Below are 25512 nucleotides of genomic sequence, written 5' to 3'. Positions count from 1 at the left end.
CAAAACATGGCACTTATGTATAAGTTTCAACAACTCTTATCTAATACAATTACAAGTGAGTATTGTCTTAACTAACTGGCATTTATTGTTTTAATAATAATACCATATTGAATTATATATTTTGAGAGCAAATAACGCCCTTTATAATTTCTTTCTGTTATAGCGATGACAACATAAACTGACTTACAGAACCCGGCGATAAATATTGCACATCGACCTTTGAAAAGAGACAATGGACTGATTTCGGATTTATAGAGCATTATCTCTTTTCCACACTACCATGACGTTTTGTCAGTCGTGCGACGGAGATACCACCACGAAGTCGAAATTAGCCGATTGCCTCTTTCAAAAAAAAAAAAAGGTCAAATGTCGATGTGCAATATTTATCGCCGGGTACTATACCTTTGTTGACTAAAACATCTTATGTCGAAGCTTTATTTTAATGGCATAGCAAAAGAGCTCATTTTGATAGTAATTATATCAAACTAAACTGGGCTCTTTTAACCATTCTTGAGATATACAAGTGATAACTATTAATGATTGAAAGTATAAATAAAAGTAAAAAAAACAGATAATATATGCAACAGATTATGAATAACCTTTAATATAAAACAATCTTTATCTTCGAGTTATTAAGCTGCCAAATATATTTAGCAAATTAATTCTGTTACATGAACAACTGAGCATAACAAATAATAAAAAAAATTAAAAAATACACTTAATTCCAAAACTTTTATAATCTTCACTACATGCACTCATACATTTAAAATTACGTGTATGTAAAAAATTAACAAAACAAAACACTTAAAATTAAACCCACCACCGCTTATGACATATTATCTTTGACACCTAACATTACACTAAATTAAAAAAAAAATTGACATTTGACACTTGACATTTTTCGATAAATCTCAGATCCAGATATCATTAAATAAACCTCATAATGCATTCACTTATTATACTAATGAATATAGATTCGACAAACATATTTGATGAAGACAAACTTCGCAAGGGTTCATTGACCTCACTACCTCATGAGATAAGAATTAGGTCTTCTCAAAAAAAAAAAAAAACAATATAATCAAAGAACAGATGTGCCATTTTTAGACTATTCTGCAAGATACTATTTACTATTATTGGAGAGAAAATATTAACATTTTAGAATTTCATATCAAATACAAAATAAAAAGGAAATTATAAGAAAATAAAAAATAGTTAACAATTTTAATATGGCAAGAATAATTAGTTCGTGCAATACCTAATGAAAAAAAAATTAATATTAAATTGGACAAAGACCATAGTTGGGTCATCACATCCTTTTAAAGTTAATGTTAAGTTATATTCTACAATAAATACAGATAAATATTTTGTATAGTGTTGTTATAAATTAACTTTAGGACAGTATAGCGGTATCCATTGTAATTCGTAACTAAATTGTTTTTTTTTTTTATTAATAAAACGAAATGCAGTTTTATTTTGAGAGTTAAACTATAGTATAGAAAACAAATTTATACAACACGCTGAGTTTGTCCTAGATCAGATCATGGCGCATTTGGAACCTTCGGAGCTCAACCTAGCTTTAGATTTTATGAAATAAGGCTTTTATACCATTATTCTGATAAAACTATAAATTATGCTACTTTTAATTCGGCTTTTATATGCCCTTAGGTGACGAGTGAAGTTTTCACCCTAAAGCGAGTGTTTCATCCTTCATATAACATATATTACTTATAATAATTCAAATGAGTATTTTAACATACAATATTTAGCGTAATATTGCATTTTAAGTTATAAAATTCTCAAAATCACCACATTCACTGTTATCACCAACAGATGGCGCTTGTTAACAATTGACATATGTTACTATAATTATTGTATAAATTAAGGCACATTTTAAGTTTGTTCCCATAAAAATATGGTAAAATGTAAAATTTGTATACCATATTTAACTTACAAAACACTTTCTATATGTGACTGGCATACCATATAGGTGATTGGTTAAAAATGCAAAAACCTTCAAAGAGTGAATGTATAGCTCATTTGTCAGTAAAAAGATTTTAAGCATTTTGACCTATTTCCAATCACCCCGTGTAAAGTGATCTCTCTGAAATTTGTTACTCTGCATGAACAGATCCAAATTTTGTAAACACTTTTTATTCCTATATCATTATTACGTTATTAATTATTTCAAAATATTTCGAATTTATTTTGGATAGGATGTATCATACGTTGATTGACAGCAAATGATATATACAAATACCCCTTTAAAGCCTTCACACCTATAACCAATCATATATAACTAAATAGTGTATCCAAAATTCTCCTAAATTTTAACATATATGTAGAACAATTATTGGAACACAAAGGGATGTTCCTATTTTGCACTCTAATTGAATGTTAGTTCTACTTAACACTAACGGTTGCCATCTCGTTGGCAAGACCGCAGACGTTGCTGCCAATTGCCAGTTTCAAATAGCCGTCGTTGCCAAACTCCTTGCCCCAGGAGTTCTTCACGATGTAGTGGGGTACGTCAGCTGATAAATCATATCCTACCAGCTGCACTGCGTGGTTCAAGTCGCGTGGTTCACCGCTGTAATTAATTACACCATAAATAAATATATATTAATAAATCACCAAATATGTTGCTAAGTTTGATAATCGTATAAGCCTTGACGCTATCACCTTCATTTTTAAAATTTACCTAGATTTTTATGTTGACTAAAATAAGAAAAATTCGACCAAAGAAAACTACATAATAAATTAAAACATCCGTCCACAGCTATAAAACATTTCAAATCAATAGTCATAAATGAATGGCATGTTAAGATATAACGAAAAATCATTGTGTACCATAAAGCATTACAATAAAAACAATAAAATTCTTAATGTTGCAGTAAGTGTACGTATAGTAAATTTATTAAAATTTACACACGGGTTCCCTGTGAAATCGATGTATACAAACACACTAATGCACTTGAACATTTATCCATGCGATTCTACTTATTCGTAACTCATAGTCAAATGCTCTAAAACAGGGCTTCGCAACCTTTTCTCATCTACGGCAGCTAAATTCGAGAGAGGAATGAAGGTGACGTGCTACGGTGTGGCAAATACAAAATATGTTTAAATTGTAAAAATTCACAGGCAAAATTTTTAATTAAAAATTTTTAATTAAAAATTCAGTGGCACACTTGTATCCGACCTTTGGCACACCGGTTGCGGAGCACTGCATTAAAACACGGGCATAAACTTAAATTATATATGAGGGCAAGGAAGATGAAGATAGCGTCGCCTCCCTCATGAACGATGATAAATGTCACACTGCGTTCCAAGAGTTATGCAAGATACTAGTTCAGCAGACAATTGATAAGAATAAGACTATAGAATAAAATAAAGGTTCAGGTAAGCCCGACAACAAGAAATCATAAGCTAAATGTAATAAAAGAGAGAGATCAACTATAGATAGTAATTAAAAAACTATAACGAAGTATAAATACATTTTATAAATTAAAATTATAAATAGAGAAAAGAAACAAATGTATATAAGAGCCAAATTCATTTCGGTATGCAGATGAGGGAAGTAAGGCGAAATATGAAAGAAGATCAGAATGTGAAGAATGAAAGACTTTGTGAATGATGTGAAGAGAGAGAGAAAGAATTTGTGAGGAAAGAAAAGAGCAAGAATAAAAAGTCTGAAAAAAAATTACACTCGAAATGTAACGTCCCTAATCTATACATGGCAGAGAACACACATAAAAAAGAATAATTATTAAAGCTTATATATGGGTACACACACAGATGTATTAAGGCAACAACGTAACAGTGTTCACAGGCAAAAGCACACACGCACATATACTCAATTGAACTTATGCATGGCCACATGCACAAACATACTTATGTACACGCAAAAATAGAACATACATTACAATTTCACAAGCTTGCATATGCGGACACACAGCACTCACACACCGAAACAATCGTAAGCCCTCATACACACAATAATTTAATTAGGCATTATTAAATTAATGTATTAGGACCTTGAATAAGTTCTCGCTGTTTTTTGAAAGATGGCGTTGCGGCACTCTGTGCCTGGAATTTCGTACGGTAACAAATCACCAAAGTAGTGCTATATGTAACCTCAAATTATAGTAGAATAGAGTTTACCACAGTGTCAACTACATATTTATTTGCCTTTTGTGAAAATGTGTACTTTTGTGCCAAATAAAGTGTTTTTGCGGGGAATTTTATTGTACTGCTTTATTCAGAAAAAATCTGCAGCAGAAGCACACAAAATTCTCGTTGAGACATATGGTGACAACGTGCAGAGACTGGTTTAGGCGCTTCAAAAGTAATGATTTTCACCTTGAAGACAAAGAGCGTTCTGGAGCACCGACAAAATTTGAAGACAGAGAATTGGAGGCATTGCTTGAAGATCCATGTCAGACGTTAGTAGAGCTTGGGAAAACGTTACAAGTAGATGCGTCAACAGTTTTAAAACGTTTAAAAGCGTAAGGAATGATCCAAAAGCAAGGACATTGGGTGCCGTATGAGTTGAAGCCGAGAGACGTAGAGCGATGTTTTCTCATGTGTGAATTGTTGCTTCAACGACAAAAGAGAAAAGGTTTTCTGCACCGTATCGTCACTGGGGATGAAAAGTGGATTCACTACGACAATCCAAAGCGAAAAAAATCGTGGGGTATGCCGGGTCACTCATCAACATTGTCGCCTAAACCAAATATCCATGGTTCTAAGCTTCTTCTCTGCATTTGGTGGGATCAGCGGGGCGTAATTTATTATGAGCTGCTTAAACCTAATGAAACTATCACGGGAGCTCGCTATCGACTTCAGTTGATGCGTTTGAGTCGCGCTCTGAAAGAAAAGCGGCCACTATACGAGCAGAGACACGACAAAGTGATTTTATTACACGATAATGCTCGGCTACATGTGGCAAAACCAGTCAAAACTTACCTGGAAACACTTCAATGGGAAGTTCTACCCCACCCGACGTATTCACCGGACATAGCCCCCTCCGATTAGCACTTGTTTCGGTCGATGGCGCACGGTTTAAGCGAGCAGCGCTTCCATTTTTGTGAAGAAGCCGAAAAATGGCTTGATTCATGGATTGCCTCGAAAGATGAGTCATTTTTCCGACGGAGGATTCAATTGCTACCAGAGAGATGGGAGAAAGTGGTCTCTAATGATGGACAATACTTTGAGTAATGTCATTGTAAGCATAGTATTTTAATATAATTTTTTTTGAAAAAAAAAAAACAGCGAGAACTTATTCAAGGTCCTAATAATACATTAATGAACAGCATGACTTCACCTGCAGTGATACTGTATGACTCCGCCCAGGTAGTTCTGCCAGGTGAGTGCATTGACGGCCACCGTCACAGGACCGTGGTTGGCGATCGCTTCCAGTATCTTGTCCTCTGCGTCAACGTAGCTGTGAGAATAAATACACACGTTAGTGAAGATATTTTAATTCCAACTTACGCTATTTTATAACTGTCGCACGAAAGCTTCGTAAACTTAACCCTTTGCACTCGGAGGTTATTTACACATTTCTTTCTGGCAACTCGATTGTGACATATGTATTTCATCATTAAAAATGTTGGATATCTTTTTAGTTGGCGCAGTTGGCATTTGCAGTTTATAGGTACGGAAACAAATTCGTCCTTTGAACCCCACAGTATATTCATCAAGCGATAATTCTTTTTCTGGAAAGTTTATTAAGACACTCTAGATTGATGCTTATTCTTCTAGTCATCGTCATCGACTCGTCGTTATCTTCGTGACTGACATTAGAAGTGTTTCTAAATGTAATGACTAAAATATTGGCATAAATCCATCACGTGAGAATATTTAAAAAAAGGTATTTTCGGAAAATTATTGGTATTTTGATGATGAGGTACGTCAATTAATAAACGCCTCAACCTATTCCCCCTCCTTTGGTATTAAAATCAGTTCTTAGGTAAATTTTAAGTCACGCCTTATGCTTCCAGAGATGAGTCAGCACGGTGGAAAATCTCTTACATAGAAGCCCACTGCAAGCAGGCTTCTTCCTAAGATATCTAATGGGGGATATACCATAATCGCCACGTTTAGCAGGTTGGCGATCGCAGTGGGATATTACGTAGAGAACGCTGCTGCCAATCCTCTGAAAATTTGATCAAGCTCTGTAGCAATCCTATATAATTAATGCACAAAGTGCGTTATAAAACATTGGCTCCTGTGATTGAATGCCATGACCTATGATCGCAAGTCTCTACCCTTACCGCCAGGCGACCACAGCTCTAGGAGTATGTCCAATCCACGTATTATTCTTGAGAAAGCTTCTCTAACATTCAATCCATCGCGCTATGGGGATTGGGTCAGGTACAGTAGTCGGGGCTGACTACCTGCGTACTTATTGCAGTGTAAATGGGTTCATCTTCACCGAACGGATTCTTTTCTCTACCTACACAATCAAATCCTGATACTGCTTTGAAAATGAACCTGAAATAAGCAGGTGTTCGTTCTCGATTGATATCATTTCTTCATTAGGTTATATAGAGATATTCATTGGTATACTTCTAGCTCCTACTTCCATCGTGGTAATGCGAAGAATACATTAAATCGCAAGATTATGCTTCACCATGTTTTCCTGTTTATAACACAGCATGCGGAGTCTATAGCTCATTAGGTTATGTTTAGTTTATAGTGGGTTCAGTATATATGAACTTTGCACAGCACTTTGAAAATTAAATTTACAAAATCTAATCTTTATTTTCTAACAGGAAGCAGAAAAGTGGGAGAGGTAGATAGACGAATAGAGATAGAGATGAATTAATAGAAATAGAAAGGAAGAGAGAGTGAAATATATATAGATAAATAGAAGAAAAAAAGAGATCGAGACGAAAAAGAAGAAATATAAAGAAGTGGGTGAGGTACAGAACGGAAGACAAAGATAGATATACGGAAGAGACTCATAAAAAAGAAAAGTACGAAAAGAGAGGAAGACAGAGAAACACAATGCGGTCAAGTCATTAAACTACTCACTTGTCGCAGGTGAAACTGTCAACTCGCACTCCCGTGGAGCTGGAGTTGGATTTGCATTTGCCGTCCTTGAGCTTCAAGGGATAGTCCTTCTCTGGCTGCACCGGGGTGTTGGTTATCATCAGCCAGTCAAGCAGCAAGCATATATCCCCACCCTCGCAGCCGTTATTTCCGAGACCAGCGCAATCGATTGCTTCCTGTAATCATCATATTATTAATTTGTTTGGTTTGTGCAGATTTTAACCGAACAATGTAATCTCGTTAAAAAAAATAAACACACAGCGCTTGCTGTTAACTTTTTGTAGATAACTATTGTATTCCGACTATTATATTATATCAGCACCGCCCGCCAGCCCGCTGATAAATGCGTACGCGGCAAACAATGCGAATCACACAACGGTGGCGGTGCACTTTGTTGCACGACTACCACTGCATGTGCGGAAGTGTCTAAATATTGGTCCTTTTCTTACTTATATAGATCAGCTTAAAGAATTGTTTGTCTAAAGTGGTAGTGGACGAGGCACATCGCCCGTGTAGTCTTCGGCCGATTCAGCCGAAATCTTCTCGTGTGCGACGACGAGCCAGTGGAGGCGGCGTGGGAAGGCAACCCACTGAATCGACGATATAATCATGGTCCAGGTAAGTAGCTGGAGAAACGCAAGACCGGTCTTTGTCGCGGTCTTTGGGACCTCACAGTGGTCATCTATGGCCTAACATAAATGCAAGAAATACATTATGTCGTGCTTATTTAATATATAATTTTATATTATATAAAAAAAACATATAGTTCTGATAAGTTTCTTTCGCTTTCTTCTTTGACGTTAATAAGAGGTAAATAATGCTATGTAAAGAAATATAAAAACAAAAACAATCAATCGTATTTTTTATTTTTATTTATTATTCTTTATTGTACATACCAGGATACATTTTTATAGTTTCATGATAATAAAGAAAAAAGTACAATGGGCGGTCTTATACGAGGCAATCTTACAGACAACCATAGTATGGATAAAATTGAAGTATAAATTATTCATTATGGGTTGCCATTATTTATTATCATATTTACATCGTAAACATGACTCTCTATTTTCTAGAATGTGTGTAATTTTAACTAATTTAGTAACTAAATAAATCTATATATGTATACTTATACTATGTGTAGCTAAAATATCTGTGTTATATATATAACACAGATATTTTAGCTACACATCGCTAGTTAGCTGCCCCATTTATGTTTTAAGAACGGTCGAACTCTCTACTCTACTACTCAAATAACTAGTTGGTTTTGTCTTTGGATTTTTATGTCTTCATATGGAATAGAATATCATCATCATTTCCATCACAGAACGACCACAACTGAACATAAGCCTTGTGGACGTTATACGCTACGCTTACCGCGATCCTATCCCAGAATCTTAAGTTCTCAGAGGCGATCACTTTCTATGTGTCTTTCCAGCTGCCACTTGCCAAATCGAACAAACTTGTTGATCCGTTAGTCGAAGCCTTTCTTTCATTAGTATATGAATCGCACCATTTTAAATTCAATCCTAAATATGTACCGAGAATACCCTTTTCCATGGCTCATTTTATTTCCAATAGAAGCGGTTGGAAGCAACCTGCCTCCAACATCTTCTACTGATTTTAATATTAGAGGGACTGGAAAATAATGTCATTCCTGTTGACATGTTTTACAGAAAAACCGATTGTTTTTTAATACTTCGGCAATGAAAATTTGTATACCAGATGGCAAAAGGCTGTTGATAACGAAGGTAAATATATTGTTGATTAACCCTTAATTAGGCGCATGGGGTCAGGGCCGCTTAAAATTCAAAAAATAATGGCTTACAGTCTTCAGAGCGTACTAACGCTCTTTCTAGCTTCCTCATTCCTCTCGGGGTACGCAAATTAGTCGCATCCAGAACATTAACTCTTGCACACACATCGCTGTCCTTTAGAGAGCTGACCCCATGCGCCCAGTTACGTTTCATTTTTTGGCAAAGGTAAGTTTTTACTTTTGTGATTTTTTTGTGTTTATGTTAGTATATTGTTTACTGTTTATCTTTGTTTGTGTATATTTTGATACGGTATGATTTCTTTATGTATTGTTGAGTTTTTTTCTATGCTTTTTCTTTTTTTTGAATTGAAATGCCTAACGACCAACAAATATTGCAATGGCTGGATGAAGTGCTTGATGAAGAGCAAGATGTTGCTGGTTCGGATTCGCAAGACGAAACTTTAAACGATGCTGTCATTGATAGTGCTCATAATTCAGAAAGCGAAATTGAGGAGTCTGAACATATCCAAGACATCCCCGTATCGACGGAAGATAATTATTTTTTATCTCGACATACTCAGAGAAATGGCCCGAAAGTGAAATGGTGTAAAGTACCACCATCGAACGCAGTAAGGTCCCGAGCACAAAATATTATTTTACATTTACCTGGAGTATAAACATATCTGGAATCAACCCATTTGTCGTACACAAAGCGAATACTGAGAAGACTTTGACATATACAAGACGGATTTTCTTGAAGAAAATAGCTGCGGCACATGTGGAAGATCACCAAAAACGTCGCATACAACTACGTGCTGTACCAGCGACAACAAAAAGACGGCTCCATGAAGTTTATAATGTGAACAAGGCGGTTTATCAATCGACAGCTAAGCGCGGGCGCTGTTCATCATGTCCTAGAAAGGACGACAAAAAAGTGCCACCAAAATGTTTCAAGTGTCGTAAATTTATTTGTCAGCAACACTCAAGGATTTACTGCGTCGGATGCAGAACAGAAGATTCCGCTGATGAGGCTGAATAAACTTTATTTCTTAAGTTGATCTTGGCTATGCCAAAAAAATTTGTTTAAAGAGAGGTTTACTGTTTTTGTTTTTTTTTAATATTTTTAATGTCATAGTAAGTATTTGTTTCTTAAAGTTAAGTATATTAAAGTACTTTATTAATTACTAAAGAAATCCATTAAGTTTTATTCCTTTTTGATACTCTTTTCTCAATATTTTTTTTGGGTCATTTAAGACCCCATGCGCCTAATTGAGTGATTTTCTCAATGCGCCTAATTAAGGGTTAAAAATAAAAATGTAGTCGTGTGAATTTAACTTGAGAAATCGACATTTCTTTCCCGGTCCCACTGATACATAACATAAATATAATAAATATGTATCAAAAATATAATTTTAAATATATTTACTTATATTTCATTAATGTTTATTATCGTAATTAATGAGTGACTAATTAATTTAATATCAATATAAATTAATAAAAGCATGTATGATATTGTTGTTCATAGATAACTAAATCTATTTTCATAACTGTCAAAAAGGACAGGATATTTTTTAACACATGTACCCACACGAATAACAGAACAGGTTTCAAAACGACACAGTACACTAAAACGTTCAACACATTCTCTCCGAAACTGCATTAAAAAAAATAATCGAAACTTATCGAAACTTCTAGACCGGTTCCTTGACTTGTTCACAGAAAACAAGTTCAAGTTTTAATACAAATCTCCATTTATGAGATTGAACGAATATTTATTTTGAATTTTATTATGAAGCTTAGATAAAGGAATGTCATGAATTGTTACATGGTATTCCGAGTAAAGACTAATTTTTCATTTCAAGGTGGATTATGACACACTAAAATCGAAAGTCATCCTTTTCGCTGATGAGTCTTCAGAAACTTTTTGAGAGAAGAACGAAAGAAAACAACTCCTTTTTGACTTTTAAGTAAATAAGCGGTTGGGGCCGAAAGGTTCTCGCGTGGTGACCACAACCAGGTAGACGAGATGTGTATAAGCCCCCTGCTAGGTAGACGATATTATCAAGGTCACGGTAACTCGCCGGATGCGGGGAGCGCAAAACTGGAAGTGACTATCATGAATCACTATAAAACCAAAATAAAAACTTTAAATATTTTTATAATATCTGCATCAATTTGATACACATATCACGCACATGCACCATATCTATTTCTGAGCATTACAATCATTGCTTTTCTCAGTGATGAATTCAAACATTCCAGATTTTTATATCCAACACATGCTTTAGCCTCAAAAACCTGCCACATTTTATAATCCATATTTTTGAGAGGATCGAAAGTGGTAAAGCACTTACCGTTACTTGATCATCTTGAACCTTCCACTCCGTTGTACACAGTTAACTAAATAGCCTCATTTTTACGCAATAATGCTAACGAAATATTTAAAAATCGAATACATAAAAAGTAACTACTTTTTTGTGCCAGTGAAAATATTTGAGCACCGGTCTATGTAAGTCAGCGATAACAAACCTCCTAGAGGAATGTGCACATTCCACGCATATACTTCAACTAATATTGAATAATATGATGGTTTCAGAAGTTAGGAAATCTGCAATAGAACCAAGATCACCGACGTAGCTCTTATTGTTCTTCTGAAGCAGAAGTGAGGCATATCGCTCGTACAGCCGATGGCGGTTGGGATCGTAAGGTGTGATGGCGACAAGACGGTACACGCTGGGAGGGTTGAACCCCACCGCCTCCCCCTCTAGGTGGATCTACGATATAGTTAAGGTCGCGGGAAGTCGTTGTATATAGGCAACGCAAAACCGGTCATCACCGGCCTTGCTGTGGGCGTCTATCGGCTGACATTATGATGATAGTGGTGGTGGTGGTGATGATGATGATAGTGGTGATGATAGTGGCGGTGGTGATGATAGTGGTGGTGGTGGTGATAGTGGTGGTGGTGGTGATATTGGTGATGGTGATGATAGTTGTGGAGGTGGTGATAGTGGTGTTTGTGGTGATAGTGGTGTTTGTGGTGATAGTGGTATAGTGATGATAGTGGCGGTGACGATGATAGTGGTGGTGGTGATGATGGTAGTGGTGATGGTGGTGGTGATGATGATGGTGGTGGTGATGATGATGATGATGATTATGACAATTATTATTATTATTAAATATAATATATTCTTTTGCCTTGTTAGTGTATGTGCTGTTTGTTACGTGTATAAAAATATTCAGTATCGCTGACCCAAAATGACATCTCGTATCACAATTGAATAGTCCTTTTTATACATACAACGATATCCTTTTAACTCGATTTCTACAACGACTTTCATTTATATTCATTATGCACAATATAGATACTCGTGTAGACTAAATTGGTCATCGACATCATTATAATTAGTTGATAATTAAAAATTATATTTTGTAAATGACGAGACGAAACATACTGATATAAATAATATATGTAAGATAACTGTACATGTTGTCTGGGTGTTTTGTACGACTATCAATATTGAATATTAAATTTAAATTTATACTTCTAATTAACCAAAAATAACAACAACAGTCAATTTAACGGGGTTTCGCAGCGAAATCGAAGCAGGGATTAGAAAATCCGTGCACTAACGAAATTACCGATATATCCCAGTGAATTAGCAAGTTCGAGTTGCAGTGCTAGTCGGTAGGCCAAATGATTTACAAAGAGTATTTACAATTTACACGAATCTAACACAACAGCAGCGATCACATCTCTGATTGTGTTCGATTTAAAATCGGCGTTCGATTTAGAATTCGAACGCCATAGAATTATTTTACAAAAAATTGTGGTCGTAGTGGCCAGTAACATGGTGCACGGACTGTAGATCGACAGCGTAGCGAAGAACCTCAATCCATAGTCATTGGAAGACGCTACATGCAGGCCACTATCAGCTGGTTCTATTGGAAACCTATTTGGGTGACTTATGTCGAGCGAAACGTACTACTGAAATAATATTAATATACAGTTTGTCTAGTATTCCTTATAAAACTAAATTAAAGTTCTTCCATAATCTCCAGCAAGAGCCACAACTTCAAATCATGTCAATCAATCATCATCATTTTATATTTCTAGTAATGCAATCAGTGTATTTGAGACATCAATACATATCCTCACTTCGTCATAGTCGTCAAAGAGCATCGGTGCTGACGATAGAATATACGATAATCCTACTAAAGTACTACACATATAATCCGATTTTTCCCCAAAAAAAAAATGGAGTATTTTACGAAGATTCCTCACTTCTCTGCCCCAATACCAAAATTAACTACTATTTAAACACACAAGATTACAATATTTTTCACATAAACGGTTTAAAACTATGCACATACAAATGATACTGGAGTGTCATTTCTGCGGTACTGTTGATTCGTAAAAATTACTTCTCACCTGAACGCTGAGAGATTGCAGCTGACCAGTGCTTATGGCCGCCATGGATTCCATGACGCCCACAGTGCTGAACGCCCAGCAAGCACCGCATAGACCCTGGTCTTTTACCGGACCGACGACACCTTTTGTCCTCCTAAAAAGACGTGAGATTTGATCAGAAAAAATATATATACTCTTAGCTATATTGTAAACTATACATATTTAAACATCTTTAGCTAAGTAAGAAAACATGTGATCATAGTGCAACCGGAACCGCAGTACCGTTAGGTATTTGATTGTACTGTATACATGCGTCATTTATTTTTATTTATTTTTCATTGTGTTTTCTACTTCTTTTTCTTTTCATTCGATGGACATCTACTGCAAGGCATAGTCTTCCCCCAAACGTCACCAGGATGACCAGCAAATTTCCTTCGTGGGTCCACCTAGTGGGCGGGGCATGCCCACGCCACATCTACCAACTCGTGGTCGCTACTCGAGAACCTTTCGGCCATCGATTGCACGAGCGATGATTTTCTTAAAATACATAAATAATAATCTCATATTAACATCTATGGATCAGAATTTCAAATAGAATTCTAGTGAAAACCCAAACAAAGATGTTCTCGGGTTCGTTGTCCAGTCATTCCGTAAAGTAACTTAATAGCGTACCCTATGAACTTCTCAACCTGGTAGGTTAACTCATGTAACAACTTACGACAAAGTTCCCGGTGAGGCTTTCGAATAACTTAGTTATTATAATACATAACCTAGAAAGTTGAATATACTAATATAGGTTTTTGTAACAAGCCTGTATTGGTTAGCTATGCAAAGGAATCTTATCGCATTATCACATATTAAAGTTTTCTAATAAGAAATATTCAAACATTTTTAAATAATTAATATTGTCGATTTACAATAATATAGTCAGTGTTTCCTTCGTTAAGCGTCCTTCGAATTATAAATAAATCCTAGCTTCAGTGGAGCGTTAATTGTCGTATCCATGGTACGTGAAGAAATATCAGATCTATAGTGTTACCGAAACCGCTGTACCGTGCCATAGGTATGCGCGAGGCGAGACGGGTGGATTATAGGTCGCTTCGTTCCGTCAGACCATGCACAGTATATATATACATGCAGTCAAAGCCGCATATAACTCTATATAAAGGATCACTATATTTCGGAAGTTATGACCGATGTATAGTAATCATGTATGTTTTAGTAAAGGTTATATATATATGAATTTATTTTCGAATAAATTTGGAAAAAGTAATAAAAACTTTATTACGAAAAAATTATCTACGCTTACATTATATAATTACTAATGCATAATTGATTGCTTAATAAGTTTTAAAAGAATTAATTTTATGAAGATAACACCAGCTTCAAATTAAAGGTCATCACGGAGCGCATTCCACTCGCCTGACAGAAAATGTGTGAAAAAGATAACATGTTCATCAGAATGATCATAAGCTAAGACGCTGAGGCTCAACGTCTTGTTACTGCCTCCATCTAGTCTTTCATAGGCCTAAACTCAAGCCGAGACTCTTCCAGGAGCCCTTGAGGGTCGCTACCTTAAAAGAGGTGTTACGCTACACGCCCTCAGCGCCCTGCCATCTCGCATCCGCGAAATCTGCAAATACTACTTAGGCAGCAATGAAAGTGTAGTAAAAAACATATCTGCAGATAACATAAATCAGAAATTTTTAAGAAACCAGAGTAATAAATAAAAAACCTGCATATTCAAGCGGCTTTTTAGTATAATAAATTTCAAAAATACAAGATATCTTGATCTATTAGGGCAAATTATATTATCGCGAATTTTAAATATTTTCAAAAATTATTCATAAATTTTGGCTCTTTCAAAATGATACCCGTTAGAGATTATACATTTATGCTAATCCTTGAATATAGATTTTTTGTGATAACTTCAAAAAAGAAGAAAATCAACTGAGGATAAAGACTGATGAATCCTGTGGTTGCGGTATCAGGATGTCGTTTTTGGCCAAAACTCGCGAATAGGTAATTATGTGAGAGTAATGCGTTATCATAAATTACGGAGCTCGGGAATGAATTGTTCTAGTGTTAAGAATATTGTAAAAGTGGCCAGAAAAAATCAGTCTGAATTTATTGTGGGATCTTCTAAAATCAGCGTGATCGCGTTTCGAACTCTCGCAGCTTTAAGCTAAAGTATGGATCATAGGGGACTTTAATTTGGTTCAGGTTTCTGTCAAATTAGGCTCTTTTGAAATTCTTCTCTCGACTTGCAAAAGTGATCTCTTGGATAATAATCATGTGAATAACAATATATAAATTAATGAATAGTTCGAAAGCAAATTATTGTTTTTACACGAATCTCTTATATTTTTATACTTCTCACCTCTTATACTGTCTTTCTCTACTTATTGGAGAACATAGCATTAGGCTGAATATACATGACTATATAAACTACTCCCAGATATAGTATCTATGTTCCCAGAACGTAAAAAATAAAATACGCGCCAATGTAATCTACTAAAAAAATGTTTTATTTCATGAACAAGCTTTTTATATTTCTGGTATGAACCTTTTTCTTTCTATTTACTCTGATGTTTAAATTTATCGTCTGTGGTTATAATTTGCATATACTATACAGTTGCTATCGCAACTGCCTAAGTAACCGTTTTGTCGATTTTTGACAACCCTTTTTGATATACTTGATTATACAATGGTTTTGTAAGTTTATTAATTTTATTTTTACACTTTTACTTTCTATTATATACTATATTACCACAATGAGTGAAAATCAATTCGGAATACGTCATATCATCGGCGCTCCTGTTGCAAAAACAAGGCTGTCCGAACAAAACATCGTATGTGTCCCGCCACGTTCAGCTAAATTCACTTTAGAAGAATGGAGGATGAACAACGACCAGCGATGCAGGAACACGGATGACCAACAACAACTCGCCGATAGAGTCCTGTACGAATCCGAGAGGATCCGCGAAGAAACCGCCGAACGTGCCGCCATCATGAAGGCAACCACTGACCGACGGATCGAAGAACGCATCGGCGACGTCGAGTTCATAAAGAACGAGCTACAAATTCAAAGGAAAGAAATATGCCTGGAGTTGGAAGCACTAGGCGTGTATAAGACAAGGTGTTTAGATTGCTTAGCATCATTGCAAACAAACGCTCTTACTATCTGCCGAAAATGTCTCATACTGAGAGACGGACGTATCGGCATCGATTTAGTAGTAGACGGAGTAGAGCATGCGCTACAACAAGAGATAACAACCATCCTCGGTGGTCAGAGTTTAATCAAACGCACCTTAGAACAGCTCAACGAACAGATGCGACGTCTTCGGTCCATTCGCTACCTCGTGGATCGCGATCTACAATACAAACAAGCCGCAATCGACTCTGACAAAGGCTCGCTGTCATTAAAACCAACCGACTTGTGTCTATCAGTTTACGAAGGATACGCGAACCTAGATCCAGCGAGTATATCAGCTGAGGAGTACAACGCATTGTCAGCTAAAAACATTCAAATGGCTGCCAGAGAAGTGACCAGCGCGCGACCGATTCGAGTTTTCGTCGACACTTTGCTGAACCAAGTTATCGATGACCTTTGGAGCGCTTACAACAAATGCAACCATGAATTCAATGAGCGTATAAAGGAGACTAAGATCGCTAAAGGTAAGCTGGAAGATATGCATCGAGAAACTACTGAAAAGATCTCGAAAATGCAAAACAATATAATACAATTACAGAAAGCTCTGTCGGATAAGGAGGGTAATATAGGATTGGCGCATACGAGACTTGGTAGACGCGCTCAGAGAATTAGTGCCGAACTGGTCCGCGATCCTCCAGGTCAAACGTTGTATTATGAATGTGAAATGTTGAGGCACAGCGTTGAGCAGCTGCAGCAAATGCTGCAAGAAGCAACTGCATCTCTGCGTTACCTCCTGCAGGCGCAAATCCAGTTGGAAGAGGATATAAACGTCAAGATGAACACTTTGAAAATAGACGAAGTTGATTGCATGACTTTACGAGCAACTATGGATTATCATGCCTACTAAACTGGTTGAAAAACTAACGACCATGGTACGCATACAGCGACGCTTTTTTTTTGCACTAAAAATTTTATAATTTGCATTCGCGTGTTTATTTCAAGTAAAATCAAATGCAAGAAAATATAATAAATGCTTGAAATAAATTGACTATATTATTTATATTTTATAAACATTGCGGAAACTTGTCCAAAATTTATGGTGAATCTAATGATAGGTTGTTTTGTCAATGGGCAGGCATAGCAACAAAGCGCACATAACAGATAAAAGCCTTAAGGTTCTTAATTAGAGATTGAGGACCGTCAAACGAAGCGTAGAGAGTCTACGCGCGGGTTGTATAGACGATTTTAATAAAGCGCTAAATGCAGACCGCTTCGAACTGGTCCTATCGCTTTTGATGATTTAGACTTCATAAACTTTGTAATCCCGTTAGAATATTTGTGCCAAACCAAATGACATGAGATAGAATTTGAAATAAGTTGTTTAAAGAACAAAAATTATATTTTCTCATTGAAACTACGTATGCCAAAACAATTGTTTTTAGTATATTCTGTACATTGAGTAATATATAAAGATATTTTGTTTTGCTAAAAAATATAAACAGAAAGTATGTTCATTGCCCAACAAGTTTTTTGCGAAAGGTTTTTATGGAAAAAAACATTTCCAATGCGGTTTGCATCGGTAAATAAATCGCTAGCGTTGTTTGTTACATCAACTTTCAAAATCCATTTTATTCATATGGCCCTGTGGAAGCACGTGTCACAATACGTTCTGAGTTTGTTGTCTATGTTTTTAAAATAACTTTTAGCTTAGCATGTCTGTTGGGTCAACAAGTTAACAATGATTAAAGGCAACATTACAAAGGTAATCGCGAGTAATACCTGAAACGAAATATTTATTTTCAGGAAGTCCTAACGATATACATTACAATAGGATACACTTACTGCAAGCAGATTACAATGTAGACAAGTTATTGGATTAGAAAGCAAAAGGCATGTAAATTGTGGTATGCAAGCTACTGTACTTAACTGCACCGGATATTAAGGCCAAGCCTCTCTTAGACATGAACTTAATAGTAACTTATTCTATATTTTACCTTTACAATAATATATTGAGACGTGGTTACGTCTTCTAGTGCACCTTTGAACAGAAACAATAAACTAGACTCCTGTGAGAATTCAAGTACAGCTTATGTCCGCCTAAGTTACCAAGATTTCTTCAATTCGGTGATCGAAAAGAGATAGGTAGCTCGCGAGCTAAAGACAAGAAAGATATATATCTTTGCAGAAGACACTCTCCAGCGCGCGTGTGTTTCAATTATATCTCTATATTTATACTCAAATCAATTTTCGTGATGAGTTACGGCTCGGAATTTATACGGAATACGGAGTTACAGGGAAAGAGATGGGCTTATATAGCAAATCACATGTAAAAGAAAGAGATGGACAGCTATTTTGACGGATAGCTTGTTTAAAATGTAAACTACCGGTTTTCGGAATATCACACGCACGGACGTTTAGCTTTTTTTTGCTCTATGAAAAAGTCTTAAAATGCTTAATAGGAATATTTCACAAGTTTCATTCCGCCTTACTGAGTTCTAAGTCCGAGCTAAAAGAGCCGATGATATAAAGGATCTATATTTAATCTTAACTGCCTTATTCTCTCGCTGAGCCGTACCGAGCTATATGAGTTAAAGATATAAAAGAGTGATATATAACACAAGATCACTCTTTTCTTGTCAGGGATACATTTTGTCCATCTCTATGTGTGAATAACCGGCCCGAGACACGCTTTACAAGTTGATTCATTATAGGTATAGAAGCAAAAAATATAGCTCACTTCTCAGCAAAAAGCTTTAAAGTTTTTTTTTACACCAACTGTCAATTACACTACATATAGTGATCAGTAAACCAATTATATTATCTAGAAACTAAAGATAAACAATAAATATCATTTTAATTTTTTTATCAAAAGAAATGAAAAGAAATAAACTTTTTAATAAAGTGAAGATTATTTCTTATACGGTAATTGCTAATAGGTGAAAAAGCTTTATAGCTATATTAGCTTTAAATTCATCCATTTCCAAGCACTCTTTTTAAAATTATCACTTTAATTTTTTTTTAATTGAATGCCATAGGGAAATCAATTCTGGCAGTACAAAATCTGCACGGACAGATAATAAATAATAATTAATTACAAAATGTAGTCATTCGAATTTTGAAAACGCTTCTTTTCTCACTATATTATTGTTACTTTATTTAGGATGTAGCATATGTTAACTGGCGCAGATATTCATACATTCACTTGTTTACAACTTGTCCAACTTTCCGTAATATTACGACATTGTATGACCAGTGTAAAATCGTGAAATTTATTATGAATATTGTAAGGTAAACAAATATTTTGTATATTCTGATTATTAAGATGTAATTATGGTGCTAGAAGATTTATAAATGTTATTGGCGAATAGAAATACAAACGAACTGACGGCACAAAGAGAAAAAAGTTGTAGCTTAAATCGCCGCAGCGTTGTTACGCTAAGAGTTTAATGTAAGAATATTCGCCAAAACCTGTGGCGTTGTATTAAAAGTTTATTCTCATCACTAAAACTATTTAGTGATGTCTACAAAGCTGATATTATAACACATAAAAGGTTTATTGCTGTAGCTATGAGCCACGTGGGGCTGTTATAGCATCGTCGGTAACAGGGTTCGAGAATCGGTCAGGACTTTCTACTTTAAAAGAACACTATCGAAGTTCCGACATATCTAATGATGGTCGGAGAATGTGTGGTGACTATTGGTTAAGGAGTAAATGTCGGTGATCCCAAGTCTGACTTGGCGCCGTACACCACAAACAACATCTACATGTAACTACACTTTTGTGTATATTTAAAAGTGCATCCCGATATATACGCTAACATCCGTGAACTTGTCCTGCATTTGGGGCGGAGCGAATGAACTGCTAGTTTCGGTTTCTGCAGAGAATAGAGGAGAGAAACATCGCGTCATTAATGGAACAAGAGGAGAGCCGTCAAACCTTCCTGGAATATCGCATAAAGCTAGTAGGTAAGGTAACAAAACATCTTTGGAAGGTTAAAAGAAAATAGCTGTGATACAAAAATAAGTGATTAAAAATTGTAGTATAGAAATATGTAAGAATAAAAGAAAATAAAAACCATATGCATTATTTTCGAAGATAAAGATAAACGAAATAAAAATCGTAAAAAAGCAGTCTAGGAGGAAATGATGAAGGAAAAGAGGCGATGCAAGACAAGGGTTGTACGAGATAAAAAAAAACATCCGTGAACACCTCTTGTGTACTATTGATTCGTTAATAAACCGTGTGAGATTACACTGTTTTTATATCAATAGATTTTATTTCACTACCAGAGATGTGCGTATATTTGCATCTATTTTAACTGACTGGCTTCCCCTAACTGACCTCGTACTGCCAGAAGCTACTAGCCCGTCACATTCCAATAGAAAAACTAAATAAATGTACATTTTTAGAGTAATCACTTTATTTGGTGAAATAAATAAAATTATTTTGCGATCGATTAATATTGACAGACGCAGCTGTCAAACATTAAAATAAATTTGCAGCGCGTTCTGAGTTTAAAAAGTGATTAAATTTTGCCGATATTTCGGCAAGATATAATATATATAATATATAGCAATATATTTCAAGTTTTACTTTTCATTTTCATTTTTGTTTATTACAAAAGATATAAATCTTAAAAATAGTTCACAAGTTATATCATATCGATGTGGGAAATAATACCACTTGGGAATCGAGTGGAATTATTTTAAAGCAATAATTTTTTTTGTATCTCCGAACCGGAAAAGAAATCCGATGGAAATATAACTGATTTAAATATTCAAAAATTTGATATTCGAATACGATATTAAATGACGCATATATGTTGTAATCGCCTATAGATTAGGTTATTTTTATTAAAAAAAAAATCGCACATGCCCGGCCCGTACCACGTTGCCGGTTATTTCAAAACCAGTTAGTAATAAAAAAATTAAGATTTTTTTTTTAAATTTCGAATGGTTATTTTTTTGAACCATGGAATAAATTCTATTACCTCATATAGGGTTGTTGACATTACAAAAATATTATCATGAAAGTTTTGGTGATATCTAGTCGGGCTACTCAATCAAGAGGGCCAAAGTTGCCTATCGGGTGCCCGCATAAGCCACACCGAGAAGCTTCCATGTCAAGAACAACCTTAAAACTTAACTCTTACTTACACTCTAAGTTGTAGCCCAACGGTAAAGTGCTTGTGATTGCCATTGTTCACTAACATGTTTCCAGAGGAAAAGCATCTGCGTACTACAATACCATACAGCGACCGCCAACCCGCCTGCCGAGCCAATTAAATTTAGTAGTTTTAAAGGTCCCTTTCGAGTGATGGAAGGGACTTCAAGCGGCTTTATAACAAAAAAATATATCTAAGGGTAATCACACCAGAATCACCACGCCTGGTAAGCGGGTTGACGATAGCAGTGTGGTATTGTGGTAAGCAGAGGTCGCTGCTGCCTTTCCTCTGGAAACATGTTAGTGAACAGTGGCAATCCCATATAATTAACGCAAAAGTGTATATTATAGGATTGTATCCCGGGAATTGAATCCGCAACCTACGATCGCAAGACGGAGTGAGTCTTGCCCATATCGTCGAAAAACAAAAGTAAAATTTTACACATCCAATATGCTTTCAAATAGGTGCAATGATTTATTATCGATACTTCCATTAAGTAAACAGAGATAAAAACATTACGTCACCGTGTGATGCAGTTTATTTTTTTTATCTTATTTATTTTTTGTATATACAAATAGACTCGTAATATATTAAAATACTGTTATGACCGTCAGTTGGGGATAGTAAAACGCGGACTCAATAAAAATACTCCTTTTAATATTCAAAAGTTCGGGCAATAAAGGTGCAGACTGATCTAGAATGCCACCTGTATCGGCTTTTATAGTCGTCAACGTTAATCTAGTATGTAGTAATTTTGATATTTGATAGTTTGAAATTAATGACATTGTCAATTTTCTTGCAATTCAGCTGCAGTATAAAACCTCTGGAGTCGTTACAAAACTATAATTTGGATACTCGTTCTAATGGATTTCAGTCATACCAACTTCTTTAATCATTTCTAATCATTTTGTGTGTGACAGCTATATTGACGTTTCTTGCCTTCGTGACAATACTTTTAAATTTTTATATGTGATATACCTGGATATATACTCTCCTATCTCTATAGGAGAGTCTAAAACATTTACCTAAGAGAAGAAGAACAGAGAAGGTTTCAGGTCCATAGCATTATAGCGACAGAGGCCGGGACTCTCCTCCCTATATAACTAAATTTTGATCTAATCTGTGGAAGCATATTCTAAAAATAATGTGACGTTCGTAACCGATCCAAGTCTTTAAGCCGACTAAAGATTTATCTGTAAATTATATTTGTATGTATTTTACTGTTTTTGAAAAAGGAATAAGTTCTGTCTATAAGCTGCCATATATTTATGAATGCTATGTTGTTTATCACACGTGTACATTTTAATGTTGGCTTATTATGGATGGAATCTTTTGTATCTAATAATCCTAAAATGCGAATGAGCTAGTTAAATGAATATTTATATCTACTTATGCGATTTATACCACATACTTTGCGTATGCGTAGGTGGACTCCAATGTAACAAAAAACAAATTTTGTCAACAGACAGAACAGACGGCTCTTTGAAGGATTAATTGTCAAATTTATTCAATATTCGAAACAACATAGTTATATAGGCCTGTTTTGAATATTAAATTTATTCTAAAATTATTATTCATTTTATTTCACCTAAAAATTCGTGGAATGAAAATACCCATCAGTATTAACTAGCGTCCATCTGTAAAAGAGGCATGCGCACCGGCGCCCTTGCGACATTTCACCTAAGACGCGGTACTGCGGTATCGGTAACACTATATAAAGCGGGTACAGGCTCTTGTTACTCTAAAACAGTGATCTTTCCTTTTATTTTAGAGTAGAATTAAATCATTGTCCCATGATTATTTAACCACAATACTAACTGTATGGATTCTATACATTTAAATATATTTATATACTTATTTTAGTGTAATATTTATATGGTAGTGGAAATCTCTTTAATGTTAAATAATGTATCACAACAATTTAAAATATCTTTAAGATAATTTTTCAGGTTTTTTAGTTACCAAATGTTAAATTTGAAAGTATATGACTCTCATGTGATATATAAAATACTATCTACAATCAAATTAAATTGTAGTTACATAATATATTTGTTTTTTGAATGTTGAATTTGCAATTAATATTTTTAACTTGATCCTTAACAACTTTGACCAAATAGTGATGTTTTAAGAAAAATGTAAAATATTAACAAATTACACAGACATATTTTTTATCCCAAACGGACAAGTTTATTTATCATGTACACACACATTGTAACGTAAACATTGATTACATACTAAAATATATATTTACCTAGTTGAAGAATTATATATTTATGATAAGGGAAGGACAAGGTCATATGTGTAAAAGCTTTAAAAGAGTAAGACTAGCTAATTTAATGTCAATTAGTGTATGGCACACCCTATCAAAAATCAATTGTACAATTACTAAAATAAAAAAATAAAAATAATATTGTTAAATGTCAAATTTTGTACTGTCAGAAGTGATTGGCTTGTCAAATTACAAAAGAAAAAAATATATAACTTATTTCAAAGTGATCACTTTATGCAACAAGATTTGAAACAGATGTATAAGCTCAAAAGCTTTTCATGAGAAATGAGCTATATATTCACTCCTCTTACACTATTTCACTTATAACCAATCATGAGGAAAGTGAGAAGACATATTGACTGCAGAATCATAAATTATGATTGTGATGTAAACAAACTTAAGATATAATTTATATAAAAACTTACCAATCAACTTTCAAAGGCATGGTAGCTCTTCTCTTTCTGATAATGATATAAATATTATCATGAGGTGAACCGCTAATTTCTTTGTCATTTTCATCATCAATTTTTTTATCATCATAGTCGATTACGTTAATAGTATGATTTTTTTTCTTGTTATAAGTCTTAGTTTGCATGGTTTTTCTTCTTTGTGGTCTCTCGTCAGAGAGATGAATATCTCTGTACTCTGACTTTGACATATCAGAAAGCTTAGTTAGCCCGTAACGCGCTCGATGCTGCTCGGGACCTCTTGCCTCGGAGTTTAGAAGTTCTATCTCTCTTACAGACGCCTAAAATGTTTTACATTTTTAAACTGCAGTTAGTTTTTATTTCAGGATTCACTTACATAGCATTATTAAAAAATTATTTACATAAATATCTTACCACAAAGTAACGAAACCTTGTTTCATACTCTTCGGGATTATCTTTATAAGTTTTATTAAACTTTTCAATGTAGTCATCGAACATCGGTTTTAACTTTTCCCTACTCTCGCCGGTAAAGGAGAGCGGGATTGCGATGAATAATAAACAAAATAACGCAATTCCTAAAATCCAATTCCACCATTTCTTCATTTTGTTTTAAATATTATTTCAATAACAACAAAAGTAAACTTTCGTAACGTCCGCACTCGCACTGTGCCAATGCAACTTAAGTTATGACAAGAACTGTCACTTTTAAAGTTAAGTTTTGTTATGCTAAGCCAATTAGCTGGAGTTTGAATTGCCAGTAAAAGTAATAAAAATTAATACTAAAAATAGATTCTTACTGAAATAGTAAAAACTAAATTTAGTAATTGTTGATCAAATGTTATATGTCTGATGATATGCCTCAGAATAAATCCACAATTGACTTTTTCTTAAGCCCTATGTAATTAACAGCAGAATTAAAAATTCAAAAGGTAGACAAATATGATCAATTGGGCAAGCGTGAAAGAAAATGGATTGATCCTGCACAATGGATAATGAGTAATTCAAAAGTAGTAGTAAATAATCTCAGAAATAATGTCCAAAAATGGAAACTATTAAAAAATATTTGCTTTAACACAACTTTTTTATAATTAAAAGATTCAATTTGAACTTGAAAAGTAATTACTTTTTAGTAATCGATACGCCCCGTTTTGTACCGAAATACGTTTTTTTTAAAGGTGCCAAAATACTACAGCGCCACCTATCCTTCTGTTAAGACGAAGTATATGTTATAACCGTTCTGAACGAAATTACTGGATACTGTTTAAAGATGACGCTA

General features: G+C 34.8%; 2 protein-coding genes across 2 annotated transcripts; one reads left to right on the top strand and one right to left on the bottom strand.

Annotated features, from left to right (window-relative positions):
- Positions 1 to 572: 572 nt before the first annotated feature.
- Positions 573 to 24919, bottom strand: LOC137923830 (cathepsin O-like). The gene is made up of 6 exons (XM_068767102.1): positions 24651 to 24919; positions 24234 to 24556; positions 13242 to 13374; positions 7042 to 7235; positions 5327 to 5446; positions 573 to 2590 (listed from the first exon to the last, which is right to left on the bottom strand). Exons 1-6 carry the CDS (start codon positions 24837 to 24839, stop codon positions 2404 to 2406), a joined length of 1146 nt encoding a protein of 381 aa, XP_068623203.1. The 5' UTR covers positions 24840 to 24919; the 3' UTR covers positions 573 to 2403.
- Positions 15995 to 17281, top strand: LOC137923829 (tektin-1-like). The gene has a single exon (XM_068767101.1). It carries the CDS (start codon positions 15995 to 15997, stop codon positions 17279 to 17281), a length of 1287 nt encoding a protein of 428 aa, XP_068623202.1.
- Positions 24920 to 25512: the final 593 nt, after the last annotated feature.

This window comes from Battus philenor, unplaced genomic scaffold (assembly GCF_028537555.1).
Source record: "Battus philenor isolate CCGP_79_NKW_IND1 unplaced genomic scaffold, ilBatPhil1.0.hap1 SCAF_22, whole genome shotgun sequence".
NCBI lineage: Eukaryota > Metazoa > Arthropoda > Insecta > Lepidoptera > Papilionidae > Battus > Battus philenor.
The sequence above is the reverse complement of the archived record's forward strand: the minus strand, read 5'-3'. Positions and strand labels throughout refer to the sequence as shown.